We start from the raw sequence: 23,683 nt of genomic DNA, 5'->3' as shown, positions 1-23,683 counted from the left end.
ATCGTTCACCAGCTTATTCATGCATGAATTCATAATAGTTCATTTACCTTTATCGTAAAGTGTCTTTTTGCATTTGTTTTATTTTAAATGTTTTCAAAGCTTATTACACAGTGAGTGTGTGTGTGTGTGTGTGTGTATATATATATATATATATATATATACAATTTTCTTCTGTTCTGTCATTCGCCGCAAAACAAAACAAAATTTATGCGATCAGAGCCCACACGTGAAAACTGACCAACACGAGTTCCCCTGCAGCAGTGCTACACATGTCTCTGTGTCTTCTCTCGCCTGTTTGACGCTGACGACTCTGACAGGCTTTGCTTGATATGTCCAAGAAAAAGAAAAAAAGGAATGAGCACAAACAGGCATGAGTGCATGGAAACCCTTCTCGCCACTAAAAGGGAGTTAATGGTGCAGACCTAAAAGCTTTATTTGGTCCCAGACCACCTGATTGCATTAAGCGGCCACAACTGTGCAGAGGATGCTTTGATATTGTCTCCATGTTTGTGTGTGTCATCAAACCCAGAAACCCATTGCAAACATGAGACGCTGACACTGTAAAAAAAAAAAAAAAAAGAAAAGAAAAAGAAAAAAAAAGGGAGGGGTATTTGCGTGTGCATGCTACAGTGTAACGTCAATGCCTGGTGATTGTTTGTGGGAAACAAGCTGCCATGACACAGCTGCAGCAAAGCAAACAGTCTCCCATCCTATCACAAGGCTAATTTACTCTGGCGTCGAGGAGTCAGAGGTTCGTGCTGATGAAACCCTGTCAACCTTGCTCGGCTTTGTCCGCAGCTTGAGGAAAATGGCCTCTCCCAGAGCATTGGAAAATTGGAAAATGTTACATTAGCCGCTGCTCCTGGGGAAGGTGAGTGTTTCTCTTCAGTAGACACACATTGTCTCTGCCCTTGAGCAGAGGATTCACAATGAAGAAACACACAGGTGAAATAATGCATATACAAGCGATTTATTAAACGATAGCCGCAGTTAAGTCACTTAATTATTTTTGTTATCTTAAATGCAAGCCAAAGAAATCAAACGCATCATCGCGCGTCACTTAAAATAATAAAACAAACATAGATGAAATAATGAACAAAAGGTTCACTGCTATTGTTTGAATTTTACTTGACACCTTTAAATATGAACCGTATAGCTACTGAGACACTTTATCATTTTAACGTGATACTTTAAACTTTAATGGGATAGTATAAATATGATGGGCCGTTATCATAACCTGTTGAATGTAAGTTATATCCTAAGAAAGAGCAAAAAGTTCCTCCCCCCCTTCATGTTCATTTAAGGTTACATTGTATTTTGCTGCTCTCTGGCGGTCATACTGAAGTCCTGCAGTCATTTGTAAACGTGATCGGTAAGTGAACCAAAAATAGAAACCAAACCAAAACCAAACCAAAATAGAAACCAAAGAAACCAAAGAATAGTTTAAATTCAGTTGAGTATTTTTTTTTTCACGTTGTACAAAATATGGAAGAACAATATAATACTAATAACATAATACTCATATTTTTTGCAATAAAGCAATATCCTTGTATATTCTTTTTTGCTACCTGGAGGTGTGCTGTTGCTTTGGTAGCAGTGAACTGCCAACCTGCCAAGGACTCTGAACCTGTTTCCATGTCATCCTACGGCAGAAATGTCCACATTGTTTGTATTGACTGAGCGCAGCCATAATTTAAGGTAAATGGATTTAAGGCCACTTTAAAGAATAGATGACTTGCTGCTGCTGTGTGTGTGTGTGTGTGTGTGTGTGTGTGTGTGTGTGTGTGTGTGTGTGTGTGTGTGTGTGTGTGTGCGTGCGTGCGTGCGTGCGTGCACAGTTAAATTAAAGGGAAGGATACATTTATAAAGGCCATGGCACTGCGATTCTTCCCGCCTACATTTGCCAGACCTCGAAACCTCTCCATTCTTCTCCGCCACCTCTCTGGCTCCAGTGGGTAAACAACAAATAAGGAAGGCGCTGTAAATTGTAGCCCTTAAAAAGTCCCCCGGCGCCCTTCTCCCACTCTGCGTTTCTGGCCCTCTCCTAGGTGAAGCCTGACATTCCTTCGCAAAACGTCAATGATGAATGTAGTTCACTGGACCTGTAAGCTGAGGAGCAAACATAATTCACAATGTATGGATATGTCAGGTCACTGGTTGCCTTGGGTGTTAGCTTTAGCACGTCAGCGACCTTTAGTGGCTATAACTTTGAAAAGCTGTCATTTAAAGGTCCCATGTTAAAAAAATAATAATAATAATACGTTGATCCTTGGCTTGGAACAGAATTTAAAATATAGATGTGTATGTTTTTAGTTAGATAAAGTTAACGCAGTCAGTATGCCGTGTGTTTTCATCGACTTCAAAGCTGCAGAAAGATGTGAAATCAGGTGTTGTGTCAAGTATCAGAAAAGTGGGATTGAAATAATGAACAAAAAACTCGATTGCAATATGGTTTTTGACCATTAGATGGCACTAAATCTCCCATGCTGGACCCTTAAACGTGACATGTGGATCCGAGTATACATAAAGACCAACTATACAGCTGAAATCAACTGATGAAATATAAAACTTTAGTATCATTTTGGTATTCAAACTATTTAGAAAGGTTTCGTGTTTAAAAGAGAAGCTAAACTGTGCGAGGGAAGCGTTCTCCACAGTGCGTTTTACCACTGGCAGAGCCGTTTCGCCTCCATCCGCCGCCACCCACATGTGCCTCTGATCTCATGTCTCGGCTCATGTCAAGTGGCGTGCAGCAAATAAACCCAGAGTGAGAGATTTGCAGTGGCCTCCCAAGCTGTTAAACCCACAGCCTGAACTGACCACCGCTGAAAAATGACCAGCACTCAATTTCATGTGTGAACCTGCGAGGGGCGTAAAGTAAACCAATGACGTGAATACCTCAAGGATTCACCCTAACGGACTGGCGACTTGGAGATGCCCAGTGTTTCTCATGGTGTTCGGCAGAGACATAGCTCACATTTTGGGCTAAACATGAAATCACTAAAGCTCCCTGTAAACACAAAGATCGTCTGATACAAGCTCAGAAATGCTTAAAAAAAAATCTGTTATCATCTGGATGATTCAGAATATGTGTAAACTAATGATTGATTTTTATTTAAAAAAAAAATAAAAATACACTGCCAAGGTCAAAAGGCCAGATTCTATTTTCACATTTTTATTTTGTTTCATTATTATTATTTTTTTTTCATCCCAAACTTCCATTGAGCATAATGAATGATCCCAAACACTCCCCTAGAAAACAACATTTTATCGCCTACTTGCAGTGTCTGCCATAGATGATGTGTTCTATATTTACTTGTAGCTGCAAATATATTTATATATATATATATGTTCATGTTTTGATAAAATGTGCAATGATGAGTCCTCCCCGCAGTGCCACACAGACTGCCGACCACATGTGTTACTGAATGTGCTCTCAAAGCATTCAAGCTTCTGGCCTGTTGCTGTAAACTACCACAGTGAGAGGAGTTCCCAGTGGCAGCAGGACCTGGCGGCCACTGAACACCTACAGGGAAGTCAAACACTGACGAGGGCCGACAGCGAGCCCGTCTGGGGGGTTTTACCGTGTGACCCGTCCTTGTTTGGCAGAGACTGCGTCACACGCTCGGTTTAAAGCTCCACTAAAATGTTTAACTGCCACTGCAGAATAGAGTGAGGTCAGTGACCAGCGACTGACCCCACAGCCAGTGGTGCTGCAACGTTTTCAGGAGACCGGTCTTGGTCTCCAGACCGGTCTTGGTCTCCAGACCAGTCTTGGTCTTCAGACTGGTCTTGGTCTTGGTCCTCAAACGGCCTTGAGGCCACTTTTACGTGGTCTCGGTCTTGTCTTGGCCTTAAAACTCTTTTAACACTCTTCTTCAAATGTCAAGATGCATCTATTTAAAAAAAACAGGTTACAATGTGTGTTTTTGCCCTTTATTGTACATCTCTTCTCTTCAGAGCTGAGTGACCTCTCTCATCTGACCCAATAAAATTTAGATTTTTTTTTTTTTTGTATTCTACAATTCATGCAAGGGGTCAGTAGTGACTTGGTGTTGATCTCTTTATGGTCTTACTTCAGTATTCACTTGGTTTCAATGTGGTCTGTCTTGATCTTGTCTTGGTCTTGATAGTGTCCCGGTCTTAATTTTGGTCTGGATCTTCTCGTGGTCTTGATAGTGTTCTGGTCTCATTGAAGGAGGTCTTGGGCACATCACTGACATCCAGAGACCGCTATGATCTTACCAGAGGGCGACTGCCATGATATTGCCTTCATCAAGAGTGTTTCCTTCTGCAGCGATGTTCCACACAGTTCTTTTGCTGGAAACTTGGCAGCTGTTTTTCCTTGTGATGCTTTGTCAGGGACCAGAAAGTGACTCTGGTTTGCTGAAGTCAAGTCCATACTCTTTGTTTGCATTTGTTCATTTCCCAACAATAAAACCACAAGGCAGCAATAGAACAATGGAACCAATAAAAAGTGCACAAAACGCAAAGCGAGTTTTTGTTATGCGTAAAAAAAAAAAAAAAATTGTCCAAATTGGGCTGAACCCAGCGATGAACCTCGTGTCTTCCGCTCCGAATCCCCGTGGTGACATCAGCGCTCGGCCCTTCTTCTTATTTTCCCATCTGTCTCCTCTCTCTTGCCTCTATGTATGGAGGAAATATTTCACAGACACCACTAATGTGCGTATGCAGACTTTCCATCTCGACCTGGAGATACGGACCCTCGGCCGCTCTCTAGACATGGCCGCCTGCCACAACATGCCAACCTGTCACATGGTAAATAAGCTCAGTTTGCCAGCTTGCCGACACGCGTGTTCACAGTCGTACCAACTCTTTCACACCAACTTGATCACATGGGCCAATACGGCACAGAGATATGAAGCCTTCTTGTTTTTCTTTTGCACGTTTTCTTAGAATTTGTGGGGGTTTTTTTGCCACCACTTGTTGTCTGTCATTGAGGTTTTAATTCATTCAGTAGTGAGTTGCTGGAGTTATCAGGCTGCAGCCTCCTTTTCAGTGTTCTGATCTTATAACTGTGCTTCATACAATGGATTTTTCTTTTTGGTTTTCATGTCTTCATTTGGTTTTCAACGCTTCGGTTCGAGAGGATCTGATTAAAAAGTGAAACACCCCGACAGCAGAGCTGATCCATATTAGTCCGTTTGAAGGCTGGTCTGCGGAGGCCTGTTGGTTGGTTGTGTCCCAGGCAGCTGTGGTCCAGAGGAATGATAGTAGCGCAATTAAGGCAAGAGCGACAGACGTCAACGTGGTGAAGGAGGAGAAACGCAAACACGGTCGGCAAACATGGGTGTCGCGTGACGTGGGACATTCTTCAGCCGCCACTGGCGAGCCTTCCGCCGATTCAAAGTCTTCCTCGCTGGGGTCACATTCAGGGTCGGGTCGCAGCTGAAAACTTGACTGAAGGTTTTTCAAATACAGCAGAAGCAACCATGAGGTGCAGATGCGACGATATTTCCCGTCTGTCGGCATTAAAGGTCAATCTTCCTTCTCGCCGTCTCGTCAGACATTACGAATGCTAATGCAAACCAACACCAATTGCCGGTGAGGGACAAGTGCGTTAACTTCATCCACATGGCTCTGCTCAAAATAAAAAAATAAAAGCTGGAGAACGTTCTGAGCAGATGTGCGGGACCACAGTGTCTGCCAAAGTGATCCACGCTACCGACGGAGCGAAAGTTTCCAGCAGCTATTTTTGGCAGCAGTAACAATTCCAGCGGGGATTAAGAGGTCCGCTCACAGTGACCTCCCAGGTGGAGCTCCAGGTCACAGGGCTGCCACCCACTGTCACCCACTGGGAACAGAGAGTCGAATGTGTTACACCTACTATCAAGGTCTGTTGTCATGCATTCATGTGGCATCACAATGCATTCATAACACTCTAAAAAAAAACAACAACAACAAGTTTTTGTATGTGTTATAACGTCATTGCATTATGATTATGTCTTTAACCTTTAAGTTGTATCTCAGGTCATAACTTCCAGTTATACATTTAAATGTACTGCTGTAACACATTGCATTCTGTAATGGAATATTGCCTTTTAGCCATGGTGGTCTAGAACATTATGTCCGTCACTTCTTTTGCTTGACAAACCCCATTAGAAGTTTTCAAAGATGTTTTTTTATCTAATTTTGAACCTTTATATGATGTTTTATAAAGCACTGTGTGCATTATAATGCCTTTTGAATGCACAAGTATTATGCATTAAAACTTTATTGAACGTGTTGCTGTTACATCTCAATAAATTAAATGAAATCCAAAAAAAAACCCAAAGTGATTCTCACAGCAACACTTGAGTCCAGTCTTGCTGCAGCGATCCGGGCAATTTCCCCAACATTCCTTCCTGTTTGTCACCATGGCGACGGCTCCACTATATAAGGTCCTCCCATCTCCCTCCCTCATCACCCTCCTGAGTCCTGAGCTGAAGCAACAAAAAAGCAACCATCATCCCAGCCAGTCAGGAGAGACGGTCCAACCCTCAACAAACCAACTGAAGTCTGCTTGAATATCCAGAAAATATATCTTTTTTTGACTGCAGACACTTTGACTCTGCTCAGAAAACAGCACGATGGTCGACTTGAACGAGAGAGCCTTGTTAGTCTTCTTCCTTACCTCACAGGTGAGCTGTAACTTTTATTGAATGCTTCCTCCAATTATATCTTGTCAATTGTTTGTATTTTTGAACATTTTTCTGTGTGGTGATTTAAATTTTGCAGCCACGAAAACTGAAATTTCTTTGCAGGGAAATTAGTCATTTTCAAAAAGGGAAAGCAGCAAATAACTTATCGTCTATATAAAATTACACATCCTCAAAAATTGCATGCAGCGTGAATTCTTAATGAACATTCCCTCCTTTTTTCCTCTTGCTTGCACGTAACAAAGTTGCTGAGATTCATTTTTGATGGTTTCTTCTCATGCGACGTGCAGGTGTTGACGTCAGCCTGGTCTCAGGTGTGCCCTCGGAGGTGCCAGTGCCCGAAAGAGCCGCCGGTGTGTCACCCCGGGGTGCCTCTGGTCCTGGACGACTGTGCCTGCTGCCTGGTGTGTGCACGCCAGAGGGGGCAGCTGTGCTCCGAGATGAACCCCTGCGACACACGGAAGGGGCTGCAGTGCGAATACGGCGTCGACGTCCACAAGAGGACGGGCATCTGTGTCGGTGAGCCAGGACGCCCATGGGTGAAGCTCTCACGCCCGAAACACAGACTGAAAAAATGTTTTATTTTTTTAAATCCTGCAGCTCGTGAGGGAGGCACGTGCACGCTGGACAGCTCCGTCTACCAGAACGGCCAGGTCTTCTTCCCCAGCTGCAAGTACCAGTGCATGTGCCGCGACGGGCAAGTGGCCTGCGTGCCGCGCTGCAACCTGGACGTGATGCTGCCCGGACCAGACTGCCCCGTGCCCCGGAAGGTGCTGGTGCCTGGCGAGTGCTGCGAGAAGTGGGTGTGCGAGCCCCAGACCGAGGCCAGCGCCCTGGGAGGCTTCGCTATGGCCGGTGAGTGAGTGCACGCGGTGACTTACCCCGGGTGCGGGTGAGGGAAGGGTGCTGCCGGGTCACCCTACTGACCCTGCAGCAGAGGTCACGTGAATCCGTCTGACCTGGCAGGACTGGGGCAGCCAGACTGAAGAGAGGAAGGGTGGAGGGAGGGAATGTTTGAGAAGGAGTAGAAGGTGAAAAGGAGTCTTTGTCATCGCCCTTTGGTATGTGAAGCAGCTGCACAAAAAACTGTACAAATGCTTCCTGAAAGGCTCACGTTTTACCCATTTTTACTTTCCAATTCCGGTGAAGCAGTTTTATTTAATTGATTAGCTAAATAAAATCTTCTAAATGTGTTGCACAGATTCTTATAGATGCTATATATATATGTGTCAAAGAGGATTAGGGCCAAAAGAAGAGAAAAAAATATTACAGGAAGCAGATTTTCATTTTGAGTTTCAAGTTGAAATTTTGTGAATAAAGTCAAAATTTTGTAAAATATTTTTTTTTTAAGTTGACGTAAAAAAGATAAATTTCGTAAATAAAGACAAAATTTCGTGAATAAAGTCGACGCAAATAAAATGAAAATCTTGTGAATAAATTGGAAATTTCGAGATTAGTGATATGGATGGTGGATTAACCCAGTTACCCACAATCAAAAGTAAACTGCTGAAAACAGGTGTATCCCACAAGGTTCTCCCAAAGTAATCAGGAAACTGGCGAAAACGGAAGTGCTCCACCTCACTTGCGCGCAGAGCCTTTCGACTTTCTTCTCAACGTTTTTGACTTACTTGACGTGAACCAATGTCTCGTCCCTCGCCTTCGCAGCCTACCGCCAGGAGGAGACGGTGAGTTTCGACGGCTGGGACTCCAGCCAGAACTGCATCGAGCAGACCACCGAGTGGGGCGCCTGCTCGCAGAGCTGCGGCATGGGCCTGTCCACCAGGGTCACCAACAAGAACCGCCGCTGCCAGATGGTGAAGCAGAGTCGGCTGTGCACCATCCGACCATGTGACCAAGAGCAGGACCAGGCGCTGCAGATGCAGCTGCAACCAAAGGTACTTAAAAAAAAAAAAGAAATCTGGGGTAATATCATTTGTCATCAGAGGTGAGAAGTAACGAAGTACAAATACTTTGTTACTGTACTTAAGTAGATTTTTTTTTAGCTAGCTGTACTCTACTTGATTATTTCTTTTTCTCACAACTTTTTACTTTGACTTCCTACATTTGTACACAAATATCTGTACATTCTACTTCTTATGTTGGAAAAACACGCAAGGCTACTTTTGCGTTTAAAACATACACATTTTTTTTTAATTTTTAAATGAAATACATTTCAGAACCTGTACTTTCTTACTTTTACTTGATTAAAGGAGTTGAATCAGTCCTCTTACTTTTGACAGAGTATTTTTTCCAGAGTAAATATCCATAGTTTTACTTAAGTACAGAATGTAAATACTTTTACCACCTAAGCTTATCGTAGCACATAAAACACTTTTAATTTGATTCCTCTCCAAGACGACCCTAACATGTGCCGACCTCCCCTGCAGATAGGCAGCAGGTGCCAGCGGGTGGTGCGCAGCGAGGCGGCCGTCCACCTCTCCTACAAGAACTGCACCAGCGTCCAGGCCTACAAGCCTCGCTACTGCGGCTCCTGCACCGACGGCCGCTGCTGCACGCCGCACAGGACCAAGACGGCCCTGGTGGAGTTCCGCTGCGCTGGAGGCAAAACCACCAGGAGGCCCATCATGGTCATCCTGACCTGTGCCTGCCACAGCCACTGCCCCAGGGACAACGCCGTGTGGGACCCGTCACAGCCGGGATACACTAGCCTATAGGTCCAGAGTTGGAGAACATTCTGCTTAGTCACCACCAGGGGGCAGGGAGGGGGGCAGCTCCGTTTTCCTGCGTAACGCTGGGATTCCTGTTGAATAACAGCAAATAAGTGCTTTTCACCTTTAAAAACGTGAGTCGCCTTGACTCAAAAGCTATAACTTGAATGAGATTATCCATTGAGAAATTGAATAGTCCAACTGCTAGGCCCATTGTTGCAACATTATCACGTTGTTTAAATGCCCAAACTTGTTTTTTGTGTAAAGATGGAGACCTAAAAAAAAATGTTGGGCATCCTGTGGAACAAAGAGCTAAACAGAAGCAGAGCACTTAAATCTTCTGGTGTGTTGGACAAGAGATGAGTTGTTGGTGCCGAGCTCATGAAACCCGATTGTCCAGGTTTCACTTTGATTAACGAGGTCAGCCACGGTAAACACACTAAACTCAGATCTGCTCAGTTCCCCTCAGCCATGAGGACCAATCAGGCATCGGGGTTTCAGACAAAGCGCACAATGTCACAGCCTCTTTTCTGTGTATTTTGATGCCTTCAAATAATGCTGGTAACTTTAAACCAAGTAGCCAAAAGCTGCTGAGTCGTGTTTCTGGTTGCACCGCAGGTCGTTTTCTTCAACTGTGGCACACATTTTTGAAATAACTCGGCTGCGTGCTTTGACCTGGTCCAAAATCAAAGGTGCTGCTGATGAAGGGGGTAGGTCAGTGTGGTAACTCCCTGCCATTTCTAGCATTTGCCTGGAATCTTAACCTGTCGTAAAATGCATAATACCAAAAAAATCCAAGTGCGGCAAGAGGATTATCTCAGCGCAGATGTTTTGTGTACTGCTCAGCAACAAGCTAAATATTGTGTAAATACTTTACTGTACATTTGTCGAGTGTGTATCAAATACACAACTTTGTTCTGTCGTAATGCTTGAATAGTTTAGATAGCGGTAGTGTTATTTTTTAGTTTTGCTCGCTGCTTAAATTGCACGACATACTGCTTGTTTCTGTATGGATGGGAGGAAAACTGCAACATGCGACATTGGAGAATAAATGTGTATTTTCCTTACTAAAAAAAAAAGTTGTCCTCTATTTGTGTTTCAATGCCAAAATGAAAGGAATAATACAGAAAAGTGATAATCTTGACTGTCAAGAGCCACGCCTTCCCCATGTGCGGTGGAACATTTCCAGGCATTCCACTGCTGTTTTAAAAAAAAACTTAATTTTGGGGATGAGATTCAGCACCCAAAACACCTGGCGGCCATATATAGTGCACTTTTGCAGGCTTTTAAGCCTAGTCAAACTCGGAATTATTTTAATACATCACAAAACCAGATTTTTTTTTCCCACATCCGGACACATCTTGGGAAGCCCTTCTTCCATTGATCTCCTTAAACGGCGCAGAAAGTTCACGTCCCAACATGAAACCCAGAAGTAACTGAGTCCTGCAGACAAGGTGGGAGGTGGACCTTTGACCTGTCCCCCCAGATCCCACCGGGAAAGCTGCAGTGGAAAACCCTATTATTCCCAATGGGATTGTTACTGCCTCCCAAGATAGACTTCCAGTGGAAACTCTGGCTCACCAGCAGCCTGGCTGGGAGGAAGCTCGTCCTCACACATGGCTTCTGGAGCCGTCTTAAACTTGCTTCAGACTTCCTGCATTTATTTAAACTTGTTAATGTGCTAAAGGTACATAATAGTATTGTAGTCAAGGCTGCACCAGCTGAGACCAAGACATTATCAAGACTAGATAGTGTTGAGATCGAGACAAGACCAAGATGAGACCATGTATCAAAGAAAAATAAATACAAACCATTGAAACCAAACAAAAAACAACTTTGCTTCATAAAATTAAAAAACAAATAAACTCGGAAACAAGGCAGCAACTGGATTCTTTTCTGTTATTATCGTGTAATTGCAGTGTTGGCTGAGTCTCAATTGGCTTTGATCAAAAACTCTGAGTCTGCCAAAGTCCGAGACCCTTGAAAAGAACGGTCTTGAGATCAAGACCAATCTCGAGTGCTACAACACCACTACATAGAACGTGTTGAAGTATTGCCATCGTGTTTAAAAGTCTTCAATACGATACAAAAGTTTCAACAGAACATGTAATATGTGGCGGTTCTGACTGCCTTGAGGGTCATTTGTCTTCTTCCGTCATGTTCAGACTGGAAACTGAAGCTGGGGTTGTGCAGTGTGGGAGAGAGAGGAGGGAGCAACAACCCAACCGCTGCTCAGCGTTCCTGACTGAAGTGTTTTTAGGCCATGTTTTCTTTGACACCTCCCCTTCCAACTGCTGTGTTTCTGCACATAAGACAAGATATTGTGCAGACCAGACCTGACATGTTTTATGAGTCTGGCTTTATTGGGCTTGGGGAGAAGCCCGGCAGAGAAATCACATCATTCCTTCAAGTGGTGGACCTGCTGTGCTTCCATATCGAACCACAGCTGCTCCAAACCCCCTTTTTCCATGTCCAGGAATGACTTCTCAGCCTGCCCTTCACATCCAACAACATCTCCTTCTCTGCTCACAGCTCAGCTGTAAAGACGCATGGAAGTCTGCAAAGGTGTCAGAGGTGGATGGTGTAAAAATTAGGAAAAAGTTTTTTTTTACCATTGAAACAAAATGAAGTGCATTTTTTTTTTATCTCATTTTATTTTTCAATAACTGCCTGTTTAAGGTATGAATTAAAAACCTCAAAATCTATAAAACAATGAAATTGTGATTGTTCTCAAAGCTCAAAGGGATGTGAATACGATTTACATTAAAATAAAGAAGATATATGATTATCACAATGGATAATAACTGCAAAAATATAAGTTTAGTTTGAAACTAATGCTCAGCTTGAAAATCTCTGCATTTTTGCTTCATTTTTTGTGCAAATCTTGTGCTACAATTTTACAACAAACGCTACGATTGAAGAATTTTATGACTAATGGCGACCTCTAGCGGTAATCTATTGTGAAGTTAAAGCAAACGCCTGCGCATGTTTTCTAAACGTGATGTTGTCATAATGCAGATGCATTTTTAATGAAATTTCACAGCAAATTAAAAATATAGAACATCAATGAAACTTTGTTTCCTTTAATACATAATTTATTGAGTTTTACTAAGGAAATAAAAATCAACACTTATTAAACTAGATGAACATCCATGCCGTCTGATATAGAGTTTGAGCATCTTTCTCCTTTTATTTGTCTGAACCTGTCACTCTGACACATAAAGCTTTTGTTGTGGGAAAAACTGTGGAGAAATAATCTTTCATATGGGAAGATTATGGAGGCTGAGTAAATTGTTTTTTAACAGCCCGTTCTCATTTCGACTTTCCACGCATTTTACTCATCGCCCCTCGACAGGCTGGAATATTGGCTTTTCTATAAATGTTCACCAGTGTGTATTTGCTGCAAACGATTCGATGTTGTTTTCCCGAGCTCAGAGAACACAGCTAAAGTTTGTTTTTCGCAATGTATACAGTGAGTGTTTGATCTGATGTTACAAGTTCAGACTTAATTGAATTCAGATTTGTATGCCATGTTTCCATTAGTGGAATGGAAATGAAAAAAAAAAACTGCCATGATTAAAAAAAAAACAACGCAAACAATTGGTGCATTCCGCTGTTGCTTCGGTGCCTGTTTATTGCAGGAGAAAATTGAAATTAGATGACTTTGCAGCCACTCATTGTGTAGACGGGGATCTTAGGGCCTTCGTTAATAATCCGTCGTCTTGGTCGACAAACACAATTAATTCGGAGGTTCCTTGTTAAGATGAATGTAATCATAACATTGCCGTCACTTTATCTGGGCTTCAACTCCTGCATGGTCGGCTCTGTTCCCAATGTCTTCTTAGACATACTTAGTTTGTCTTGTTCAGCCGAATCTATCTTTGATTTCTATGACTTATTTTTTCTACTGAATCTTCTCATCTTTACTGCTTATTGTGTGACTGTCCAGAATTTGCCACGATCAGCCATTGTGGCCCAAGTTTAAGTCTTCGACAAACGTCAAAACGTGTTTTTGTGAGGCCTGAACTTGTCGCCGAGGCAACAGTCACAACAGCGCCTGTCCTGCCTGGATGGACCAGGTTTTATCCTGATACTGAAATACTTATACCGCCACAAAATTTGAGCTAAATTTTAAAGTTCTGCTTTCTCTGCTCTTTGCCTCCCCAGTGGGAAAAGTTATTTTCAGAAAGTTGTTCTCTGTTTTTGAGCAGAAGCCTGCTCTGTTAAAACAAACCGGACGCATGATGCACAGGAAGTGGTTCTCTGACAGATAAAGTGTCTTCAGCCGCATATCAGAGCAGAGCAGAGCAGCGTTCAGCAAGTCATCCATCACATCACGATCTAGAAGCACTGGCACTGTCCCTTAAAATACAGGGGTTAGGATGCATAACTAAAACAAAAAGAATATATTTTAACAGCAGTCTGGTAAAGTTGAGATATTTTGCGCTATAGGATGTTCTAAACCACCGCATTAAAACCACTGAAAAAAGTTTCATGTCTTTGCTGACGGAAGCTCCTCCTACTTCCCCTGATTCAGAACCAACTCAACAGGCCCACCAACGTTTTGCAAACTTGATCAAAAAAATAAGAATGTGACCTGCGGTCATCAGGTGATCAGTTTTGTACCAGCGGCTTCACAATAACAGCAGTTGGTCTTCCCGGTAAAATGGTTTGTAAAGTCAGTGCTTTCGATGGGTTGTGCGTCACCACTAAAATTCAATACGCAACTTTACACATCAACATAAACCGAAACCCTTTTTCATTTTTCAGTCATTTTTGGTATGCTTGTTTAAAGAATTGCTGAGGGGGAAAAAAAGAAAAAAGAACTGGAAAGTGATTTTCATGATGACGGCTGCAGCATCAATAAGAGGCTCTGAAACCCTTGAAGCCTAAATTGAATATCTGCTCTGACAGGGAGGTCAACGACCTCAACGAGTGGCCTTCGGAATTTGAAATGCTAAGCACAAACAGAGAATCGTTCAGCTGATAATAACACACTTTGGTCCGCGAAGATGTTCGAGCTCATTACCCACACTGGGCTGACTTCTGTCGAGCAGATTCTCAAAGGCAGCGTAGGTCGACCAGATCTACAGCCCCGCATCATCTGTTGATGACCACTTCCTGTTATGCGCCACAAAGTTTTCACTTCCTGATTCTTCTTTTTTTCAGGTTCTCACCACTTTAAAATTCCGACCAGTTCCCCTGACTGCTGTTGCATTTCTATGTTTATTTAGATCCCTTGGCTCAAGTTTATTCATTGAAATGCGGCATCAGACGGACAAAATTATTTTTAAAAAATGAGCAGACAGCGTCTGAGAGTCAGAAATAAACACTGGTATAAACAATGCTGTAGAAGATCCATCCATTTTGATTAAAACACACACACACACACACACACACACACACACACACACACACACACACACACACACACACACAAAATAGATGTTGTGTTGAAAAAGTAAAGAGAAAATCTTTCCAAAAGAGCCAATCCAAACAACCTCATGATATTGTTGAACATGATGGCTGATTATTGCTATTAGTCAGCATTGATGATGGTAATGCTTCAAATTTTGTCACCCTGATGTGGCCTCAGTTTTTTGGTCTGGCTGCTCGGTACAAAAATATCCTCTGTTCCATGTATTTATTCTGGGAGAAGAAAGTTTGTTCTACTTAAGCCGGGGGAAAAAAGAAAGTATTTTCCCTTTCAAGTCAGAGATCTAATGAAAGGAAGTGTCACAAGTGTCGGCCTCTGAAGGAAAACTGTCTGGCGTCAGTTGTGGGGCACAGGTAATGTAAACGAGGGAAGGTGCTTAAAAGTGATGAAATGCACGGAGGGGACTGATTAAAAGAGGAGTGTGTTGCAGGGTCTTTTTCTGGAAGCGGAGCGAAAGTGGGTCAGAATGCTTTGGCAAATCATTCCTGTGTTCCAGCCTCACATCGTGCTTTGCAACAACACTGTCAGAAGGCCTGTACAACTGTGTGTTTGTGTTGGGGGGGAACAAAAAAACAGCTGCTCTGTGTTGCCCTAAAGAACAGAGTGCATGTACCTGGCCGACTGAGGATTAAAAGAAAAAGATTCATTAACAACCTTGAAGTACCATCGCTTTTAAGAACGCCGCACCTCTGTTTGTTTGTTTGCTTTGGTTTGTTTGTTTGTTTGTATGTGTGTTTTGAAGGACATTACCACAACAAAGCATTTTCATTTCATCTGATAACTCATTTCCATATAAAAGTACAACAAAAAAAAACATTGTAACTCCTACGCCTCATTAACCCAAAATATTCTTATTATTACTTCTGTTGCAGAATACATTAATCCCCTCTGTGGTGCGGTTCAGTGGCAACGATCAGAGGGGAAACAAGAGAAGCAACGCTTCCCCATCGTGCCCTCACACTGTATTTGTGTGTGTGTGTGTGTGTGTGTGTGTGTGTGTGTGTGTGTGTGTGTGTGTGTGTGCGTGCGTGTGTGCGTGTGTGTGCGTGCGTGCGTGCGTGCATGCGTGTTTGGGTGTAGTGTAGTCTACGTGCTACGCAGGTATACGCCGTATAACCACTAGAAAGGGTTCTGAATTACCGTACAACCACCAAAAATGCGCAAAGATACGTATCAGTATGGTGGTTTTTTTTTTTGACACAACATTCTCGTGTTGCTTACGATAGATTTACATATTGACAGTACATCATCCGTCTTTCATGATCCCACTTATATGTGGATGCTGGATGAATGTATGCATTACCCAGCATGATGATGATGGTTCTGGTTTTGTGTTATGATAAAGTAGCTGCTGCTGGACAGATGCGTACGAGGCCGGGAGGAGACCCAGACCGAGTAGAATAAACTAGTACGACACCACTGACCACACAGGTGGAATAAACTGACCTCGGGACGGACAGCGGCCATCCGATTTAAAGACTTCCCACCAGGTGTCGCTAGTGCTATTTCTATTCCTACTATTTCTCCTCTACCTCCTCTCTCTCTCTCTCTCTCTCTCTCTCTCTCTCTCTCTCTCTCTCTCTCTCTCTCTCTCTCTCTCTCGCCGATCTTAGAGTGACAGCTGTGCAAAGAACTACTCGGAGCTCCACGTGCTGCTGTTCGTCCCCAGCAGAGCTCCCACAGGTGGCGGTCTGGCTGTGACACTGCTGCCGCTTTGCTGCTGCTTCACCTCTTCTCTCCACCACCCATCACTCCATCCCTGTCACTTTGACTGTCAGTCAACCCCGCTCGGGGTTCTCGCACGCTCGTAAGTGACACAGGCTCCCCACAGAACGTCGCGTGTCTGCGACCGCCACTGAACAGTCTCGCGCATTCCTGGAGGCGCGCGCGCCTCAGGTGCGCAGAGACTGCAAGCAGCGTGCAGCGAAGCGAGGTGCGCTGGTGTGTCCGCGTGCGCTAGCATACCGTCCCGCTGGGAGAGTTTTTTTTTTTCTATTTACTTTTCGATCCCTCTGTACATACGCCAACGGTAGTCACGTGACCGTATCCGCCTCCTCCCCTCCAAGCACTAGAATAGTGTCCTGAAGGCTCGAGTTTTACACAGGTGTGTGTGTGTGTGTGTGTGTGTGTGTGTGTGTGTGTGTGTGTGTGTGTGTGTGTGTGTGTGTGATACAAAAAATGGGACGGAAATTAAACTGGGCCAAACGTGTCAAATGGTCCCTAGTGGTTCACCGAGTCAGTCAAAAGCTGTCAATACATATTGTTTAGTTTTTCTATCGTGTGTCACGTTCAAAACCTGTAACACATATTTGTCATTCTGTTGACTGTGTGGCGGAAAGGAGAGGTGTGTGTGTGTGTGTGTGTGTGTGTGTGTGTGTGTGTGTGTGTGTGTGTGTGTGTGTGTGTGTGTGTGTGTGTGTGTGTGTGTGCTCTGCGTAGCGGAGGGGAGCAAACTCCACCCAGCCGATCGTGTGTGTGTGTGTGTGTGTGAGGCGGAGCAGAGCGGAGCGGAACGCAGCCTGCGTCGCGAGGGTTCTCCGGGCGGCTGGACGGACGCCTCCTCCTCCCCCGCCGCCGAAACTTCGAGCAGCAGCAGAGAGGAAGGAGGAGGACAAAGTCCGGAGTGAGTGGAGCCCACTGGGAGTGAGAGTGTGAGAGCGAGCCGGCCGCGGGGGGCACCGTGGAGGTGTGTGTGTGTGTGTCACGTGTGACTTTATTTTTTTTTTCTTTTCTCTTTTTCTTTCTTTCTTTCTTCTTTCTCAGAAATGCTCCAAAGATGGCGCTGGTGACGGCGACGGGAGCTCCAGGTGCCGCCGGCCCGCTGAGAAGTGGACCGCTGGAGGTTCTGGTGCGCGAACGGTGGCACAAAGTTTGGGCCAACTTGAGCGACGAGGCTTTGACGCTGAGCAGCAGCACCAGCGAGCGGGACGCCGACGCGGACGACCCTTCCTCCGCCGCCGGTGGCGGCGGCGGCGGCGGCGGCGTCACCTCCAACGGCTTCCCCGGGGGCTCGCACCTGGACAACAGCAACGCCAACTCCAACAACGGGCGACAGGGCGCGCGCGCCGAGCCCGCGGAGCTCGCGCCGGTGCCCGAGGCGATCGCCAACCGGAAGCGGTGCGTGCGGGTGACCAAGCAGGAGGTGGGCGGCCTGGGCATCAGCATCAAGGGCGGCAGGGAGAACAAGATGCCCATCCTCATCAGCAAGATCTTCCGCGGTCTGGCGGCCGACCAGACGCAGGCGCTGTACGTGGGCGACGCCATCCTGGCCGTGAACGGCGCCAACCTGCGGGACGCCACGCACGACGAGGCGGTGCAGGCGCTCAAGCGGGCCGGCAAGGAGGTGACGCTGGAAGGTGAGGCACCTTCGTTCTATGGATGGATGGATGGCTCCTGGTCAATTGTGTGCACGTAGCCAATGAGAGTAAAGTTTAGTTCAACCAGCAAGGCTCTTTGGAGGGATCGTGTATGGATGTGGAGGTGGGAGGTGTGGCAGGTCAACTTTACCATCCACTCAGTCAAACCCTCCGTCTTTTTATTACTGCGTCGAGGGAACAAGCGGGTCTTGTTTTGGTGGATGTGAATGTTGTGGTTGTGACACACAACTGGTCAAAGCTTTCCGAGGACTGTGATTGACCCTCCCACGCACGCACACACACACCCTCCAGTTGATTGCATTCAATCACCAGCATCCTGAGTCTGAATCACTACCTGATTAGGTGAGCAGGGCTCAGCCGGACTCTCACAGTGCTCATAATGCAGCTCTGTTGTTTGAGATGATTTTATTGTGCGTCAGAGATGAGGGGGAAAAAAAAAGAAGAAGCAACAAGCGGTTTATTTTTTATAATGTGACTGGAGGGGAAGAAACGCAGAGGTGTCGTTGGGGTTATTGTCGTTCTATTACTTCCGTCTCATTGTAATCAGTTCTCGTTTTCACACTCATTCTCAGTTCGCTCAGGCCCATTCTCCCGGGGTTGTAAAATTTAGTGCGGGGTGGATTAAATTTGTCTTCATCAGGTATGTTGCGCCTGCCGTCTTAATTTTTGGAAGCGAGGCGAGTTTGCGGCGGAAGTCACTTAAGATTACTGGGGCGTTGCACCGCTGATCCAAAAGGGGTTCAGGAGTTGTGCAAGGTCGAAAATACCTCTCATTTTTTGCCTCAAAGTTTTTGGGTCAAAACTCAATTTTTTTTTTTAATTAACTCCTTTCGAACTCAAGGTGTTTAAGTTTTTAGTTTGCTTTAAATAAATGATGAGTTCAGAAGTTGTGCGAACTTGAGATTTTCGAGCGGACGTGCGCCTATAACAGAGCAATAATGAGGCAGAAACACACGTACACGTTTGTCTATTTGTGTGTGCGTGCGTGTGCCACCCCTTGTGCCTCCCTCTTTCCTTTTGATAATTACTTCCGTGCTCCTTTCCTTCCATAAACATGCAAACATTCAAAAGAATTCATCCCAGGAGACCTGGCCAGCTGGGCTGCTGGTCCCAGCTGAAAACTAACTGAGATAAGAGGGGAGGGAGAATATCATATATTCTGGCCCCCCTGTTACGTGTGGGCGGAGCGTGGGGGGGGGGGGGGGGGGTGAGTTAAGTCAGTGACGTGAGGCGAGGGTTAAGTTTGCAACACACACATAAAAAAGTGCATCTCACTGGAGATCATTTGCATTTCGGTGGGGGTGGGGGTGGGGGGGCAGCGGAGCAACGGAGCATAGTGTGTTTCCCGGCAGGCTTCAAGAAGCCACATGGGCCAGAGGAAGGAAGGGGGGAAAAAAAGGTGCTCAGCGCCTAACTGAGCGCGTAAAAAACCCATCAGTCTGAATAAATAAAGACGTGAGCCGTGACACGTAGAAATCCCAGAAAAGTGAGCGATGGGATGTCGTGCTGTTTATCTCGGCGAAGGGCTGAGGGAGGAGAAGAGGAGGAGAGGAGGAAGCGTCTCATTGGACTGAGAGAGGAGATAGCACACGTCTCGCGGGAGCGGAGGCTGTGCGCGTGTGTGTGTGCGCGTTCGGGCTGCACGATTAATTGAAGAAAAATATCACAATCAAGCGATTCTGGCACAATTTTTTCATTTGGGACGTCGGCTGCAAGAAAAGAAAGCACTCCCACTTTCTTACTTAACAAATGACAACGCAACAATGTAGGGAAACACTACAGATTCATGCAACCACCTCAAATGTCGCCACACTGCACATTTTGACGAACCCACAAAAGCCGCGTTCAGACTGCGAGCCAAAATCTGATTTTTAGCCCCATCCAGATTGAAACCAGTTGTTTTGTAGTCTGAACAGTCACAAATCACATGAAATCTGATTTTTGCAAAATGGACTGAGACCAAATCTCATTTGGACGCTTGCTAAAAACAGTGTGGAAGCACAAACGTGTTTACTGACTTGTGATCTTAGCAAAGGATCTTTAACCAGTCAGCTGCAGAAAAATGTTTTATTCTGTGTACGTTGAGGAAGCAGGTCTTCCTCTTGTTCGTCTTGTTCAAAGAGACTGATGGGTATTGTTCGTTTTTATTGTCAGATGTAGCAGTTACGACTGCTGCTTTTGATTACCAGCGGTGGATGTGCCAGTCTTGCATGAAGCACTATTGATTATTTGTCGTAAGAAATATTGTGAGAGAATCGTGATCTCAATTCTAAACCCAAAAACCTCATTTTTTTCCCCCAGAATCGTGCAAGCCCTAGTGTGCGTGTTGGTGCGCGTCTGTGTGCGTGCACCGCAGAGCTTCCAGTTGCGTGCTTGCGCGCCGTATTTTCCTCCTCCTCCTCCTCAGACGAGCCAGATTGGGACCTCGTGAGAAAGATGGAGAAACAAATCGGGGCGGAAGAGGCGGCGAGCGCTCTGCTCCCGCCAGGCTGCAGGAGGGACCAACACAAACTCCCCCCTTTTCCCCCCCGGAGGTCCAGCCAGTCGGCGGACCCCCACCTCCTCCCTCCCCTCCTCCCAGCGAGCATCTGTTTCAGTCCGGCGCTGGCCGAGCGTGGCCGGCGACCCTTCCGCTCGCTCTGCTCCGTGTCCCAGCATGCAAGCTGACAGGCTGCGGGAGACTCTCACATTCCCTCCCTGCAGGGATCCATCGGGGTCTCCAGGCAGCCTCGTTACGCTCGTGGATGTAGACGGCGGGTTAATGCGGGAAACGTACCTTTGTGAGCACAGGCGGCTGGAGGAGGTGGGGCCCGGGGGAAAGAAATCAAACGGCTCTCTGGAAGTTTTGCTCTTGAACAATCGGGTCACCTTCGATTATCTGCATGTTCTCGCCAGCTCCTCCTGGACTGTTCACTATGTGTCCGTGGGGGGCGGTGGGGTCGGGGGGGGGGTGGGATACAGTAGGGACGGAGCAGGAAATAAATAATCTTGTTTGTTATTATTATGGCACAATTTTCATGCAGCTGCTCTGTGCAGATTCTTGACTGGAAGCCACGCAGGCTCAACATCAAGTCCTGCTCAGCTTATTGTTTGATTTTCTTGGATTTTTTTTTTTCCCCATTGCGATTGGTCCAATCAGATTTCAATGCTCAACCCATATTTAGTGGTTGAAGGCCACTGCTGGGATGCTGCTTCCTCGGTCTGGGAGACATGCTGATGCCTTATTAACGGCACTGATACCACATGGCTCATTCCCTTTTTTTCCCCCCATTCGCGGCTCTCGGACTCCGACTTTCTCCCGTCAAGTCCAAACACTTTCGCATTGAGCTAATTGGCACCTTTCAAATTTCCTGCCGGTGTGAGTGCGAGTGTGAGTGGCGATGGTTGTTTGTTTCTCCTTGCAGCGCTGCGATCAATTGGCAACTTGTCCAGTGTGGAGCTCCGCCTCCATCCCACATCAGCTGGACTTGGCTGCAGCGCTCATGTGACCCTGGGGGCAGAAAAGGCACTGATTAAAAAAAACCAAATATGGATAGCGGTAGAAGACGGAACTAATTTTCTCAAGCGAACGCACTCTGCACTACACTTTTAGTTAAATATTTGCCAGTGAAAGTGAGGAGGGGAAAAGACCTGGGCCAGTGTATTAAAACGTGAAAGATTGTTCTGATTAATAAGCCGACCTATTACTGTAACCGGTCCGCCGTGAAATATCACCGTGTGAGTAAAAAAATAACAAACTCAGCTGAAAAAGGTGATTGGTGGTCATCAAAAGTGCACCTCTTAATAACTCCGATAACTAACTCTCACTTTGGAGAAGGACATTACGAGCAGCATTAAAAAGCGTCATGATTCATCACTCACACTAGTTTGCCTACATTGCCTTGTGTGTGTGTGTGTGTGTGTGTGTGTGTGTGTGTGTGTGTGTGTGTGTGTGTGTGTGTGTGTGTGTGTGTGTGTGTGTGTGGCACACATCAGACAGTGCATGTGTTTAGCAGGCGAGAGCTGTCATTAAAGTCGTGTTTTGGCCACAGAGTCGGAGTGATTTGCGGCAAAGAAAGAAAAACCCAAAACAAACAAACAAACACAGTCCTGTGAGGAGTGGAGGCGCCGCTGCCGTCACGCCGAGCCTCGGCTCTCCTTCAAACAGGCCGACTGTGTGCGACTGTGTGTGAACACACACACGCTCTCTCTCTCTCTCTCTCCCTCTCTCTCTCTGTCTGTCTCCGTCTCTCTGCCACGCTGAGGCGCCCTAAACGAGCGCACCCCTCTCTTGTTTACCCCGTGTCGTTTTCATGTTGTACCTCCGCCGTCGCGGCTTGTTTGTCTGTTTGTCTGTTGGTCTGTCGGCGGCAGAGGTGCACGTCAAAAAAATAATGAGCAGATAAACACCAGACTCGGAGGGATGGTGAGGCAGTGAGGTGTGTGCCTGTGTGGATTCAATAAATTTGGATCCGGAGAAGGGACCAACAGCAGCAGGATGGTTGTTGGTCTCTTGCACAGCATTGCAAAGGGGACCACAAGTGGACAGAATAATAGGTTGAAAGCTAATTTAAAAAGGAAAAAGGTGGACAAAAAGGCCCTAAGGTCTGCAAGTGTTTGCAAATACGCAAGTTTGTTTTATTACACCTTATATTCTATAGACAAGATACGTACGTGTGTATCCACACGTGTATATACACACATAGAAAATCCACAAGCTCAGACAAGGATGTCGAGGGAAAGTCGGAAACAAAAAAAGTGCCCGACACGAAAAAAAGAACATCTGGCGTGATTCTGCTGGCAGAAGTGAGTCATTGTCCTGCACGCATCACTTCCTGCTGGTCCCACGAGCCGTACCTGTCACCACTAACCATGTACCCTGCCTGACGTGTGTGTGTGTGTGTGTGTGTGTGTAAGTGTGCGTGTGTAAGTGTGCGCGTGTGTGCGCGTGTGTGCGCGCGTGTGTGTGTGTGTGTGTGTGTGTGTGTGTGAGAGAGTGTGTCAGCATATGTCTAACTTTATAGTAGCATCACTTTCAGTCGTCACACTGTAGTCTAGACTGAAGTGAGTGAGAGAAGCGTGTGTGTGTGTGTGTGTGTGTGTGTGTAGATTGTGACTCAGAGTTGGAAGGTGGTGCTGACTGAGGCGGAGGATGATGGTTAAACTGATTGAACAGTGGTGGTGGGCCGTGGTGAGTGTTGTGGTGAGCGTTGTGGGCTGATTCATTCCCTCCTCCTCGCTCTGGATGTTTGTACCGTCAAAACAAAAGCAGGCGTGTCGTGCCGATGCCACTTGAAAACAAACAACAACAACAACAACAAAAAAAAAAACCTTTTGCACTTGCAATTGTTTGCCCCATTCGTTTGTTGCACTTGCATCCGTTTAAAAACCGACTCAAATATGTGAAATGGAGAATTTGCAGAGTTTGACAGAGTGGCCAAAAGATGACCCATAATCAGACATATGTTTGGCTAAATTCGCCTTAATCTGTGTGGCTGTAGATGAATCATCAGCCATCTGCTCCTGTGTGTGTGTGTGTGTGTGTGTGTGTGTGTGTGTGTG

The 23,683-nt window shown here is 45.6% G+C and overlaps 2 protein-coding genes across 4 annotated transcripts in view; both read left to right on the top strand.

Annotated features, from left to right (window-relative positions):
- The first annotated feature begins 6,378 nt into the window (after window positions 1-6,378).
- LOC142898271 (CCN family member 3-like) lies at window positions 6,379-10,365 on the top strand. The gene is made up of 5 exons (XM_076041128.1): window positions 6,379-6,641; window positions 6,950-7,178; window positions 7,260-7,514; window positions 8,325-8,554; window positions 9,047-10,365. The coding sequence occupies exons 1-5, from the start codon at window positions 6,591-6,593 to the stop codon at window positions 9,332-9,334; spliced, it is 1,053 nt and encodes a 350-aa protein (XP_075897243.1). The 5' UTR covers window positions 6,379-6,590; the 3' UTR covers window positions 9,335-10,365.
- Window positions 10,366-17,252: 6,887 nt separating this feature from the next.
- Window positions 17,253-23,683, top strand: part of sntb1 (syntrophin, basic 1) — a 36,997-nt gene continuing 30,566 nt past the window's right edge. For 2 of the 3 annotated variants that reach the window (XM_076041149.1, XM_076041148.1), the window contains exons 1-2: window positions 17,254-17,388; window positions 17,529-18,121. In XM_076041149.1, coding sequence (XP_075897264.1) covers window positions 17,542-18,121 — 580 coding nt within the window. In that variant the 5' untranslated portion in view covers window positions 17,254-17,388; window positions 17,529-17,541. Of the gene's footprint in view, window positions 17,417-17,528; window positions 18,122-23,683 lie in introns of all 3 variants that reach the window. The other variant, XM_076041150.1, reaches the window with a different exon arrangement.

This window comes from Nelusetta ayraudi, unplaced genomic scaffold (assembly GCF_046127955.1).
Source record: "Nelusetta ayraudi isolate G7.1 ecotype Tasmania unplaced genomic scaffold, CSIRO-AGI_Nayr_v1 ptg000063l, whole genome shotgun sequence".
Classification (NCBI taxonomy): domain Eukaryota; kingdom Metazoa; phylum Chordata; class Actinopteri; order Tetraodontiformes; family Monacanthidae; genus Nelusetta; species Nelusetta ayraudi.
Note: the sequence above shows the minus strand (reverse complement) of the source record. Positions and strands in the feature narration are given on the sequence as shown.

Bases quoted from the DNA above. Each gene is read 5' to 3' on its own strand.
- LOC142898271 (XM_076041128.1), top strand. From the start codon at position 6,591: ATGGTCGACTTGAACGAGAGAGCCTTGTTAGTCTTCTTCCTTACCTCA. The intron at 6,642-6,949 runs GTGAGCTGTAAC...TGCGACGTGCAG, and splicing joins TCTTCTTCCTTACCTCACAG to GTGTTGACGTCAGCCTGGTC. The intron at 7,515-8,324 runs GTGAGTGAGTGC...TCGCCTTCGCAG, and splicing joins GGGAGGCTTCGCTATGGCCG to CCTACCGCCAGGAGGAGACG.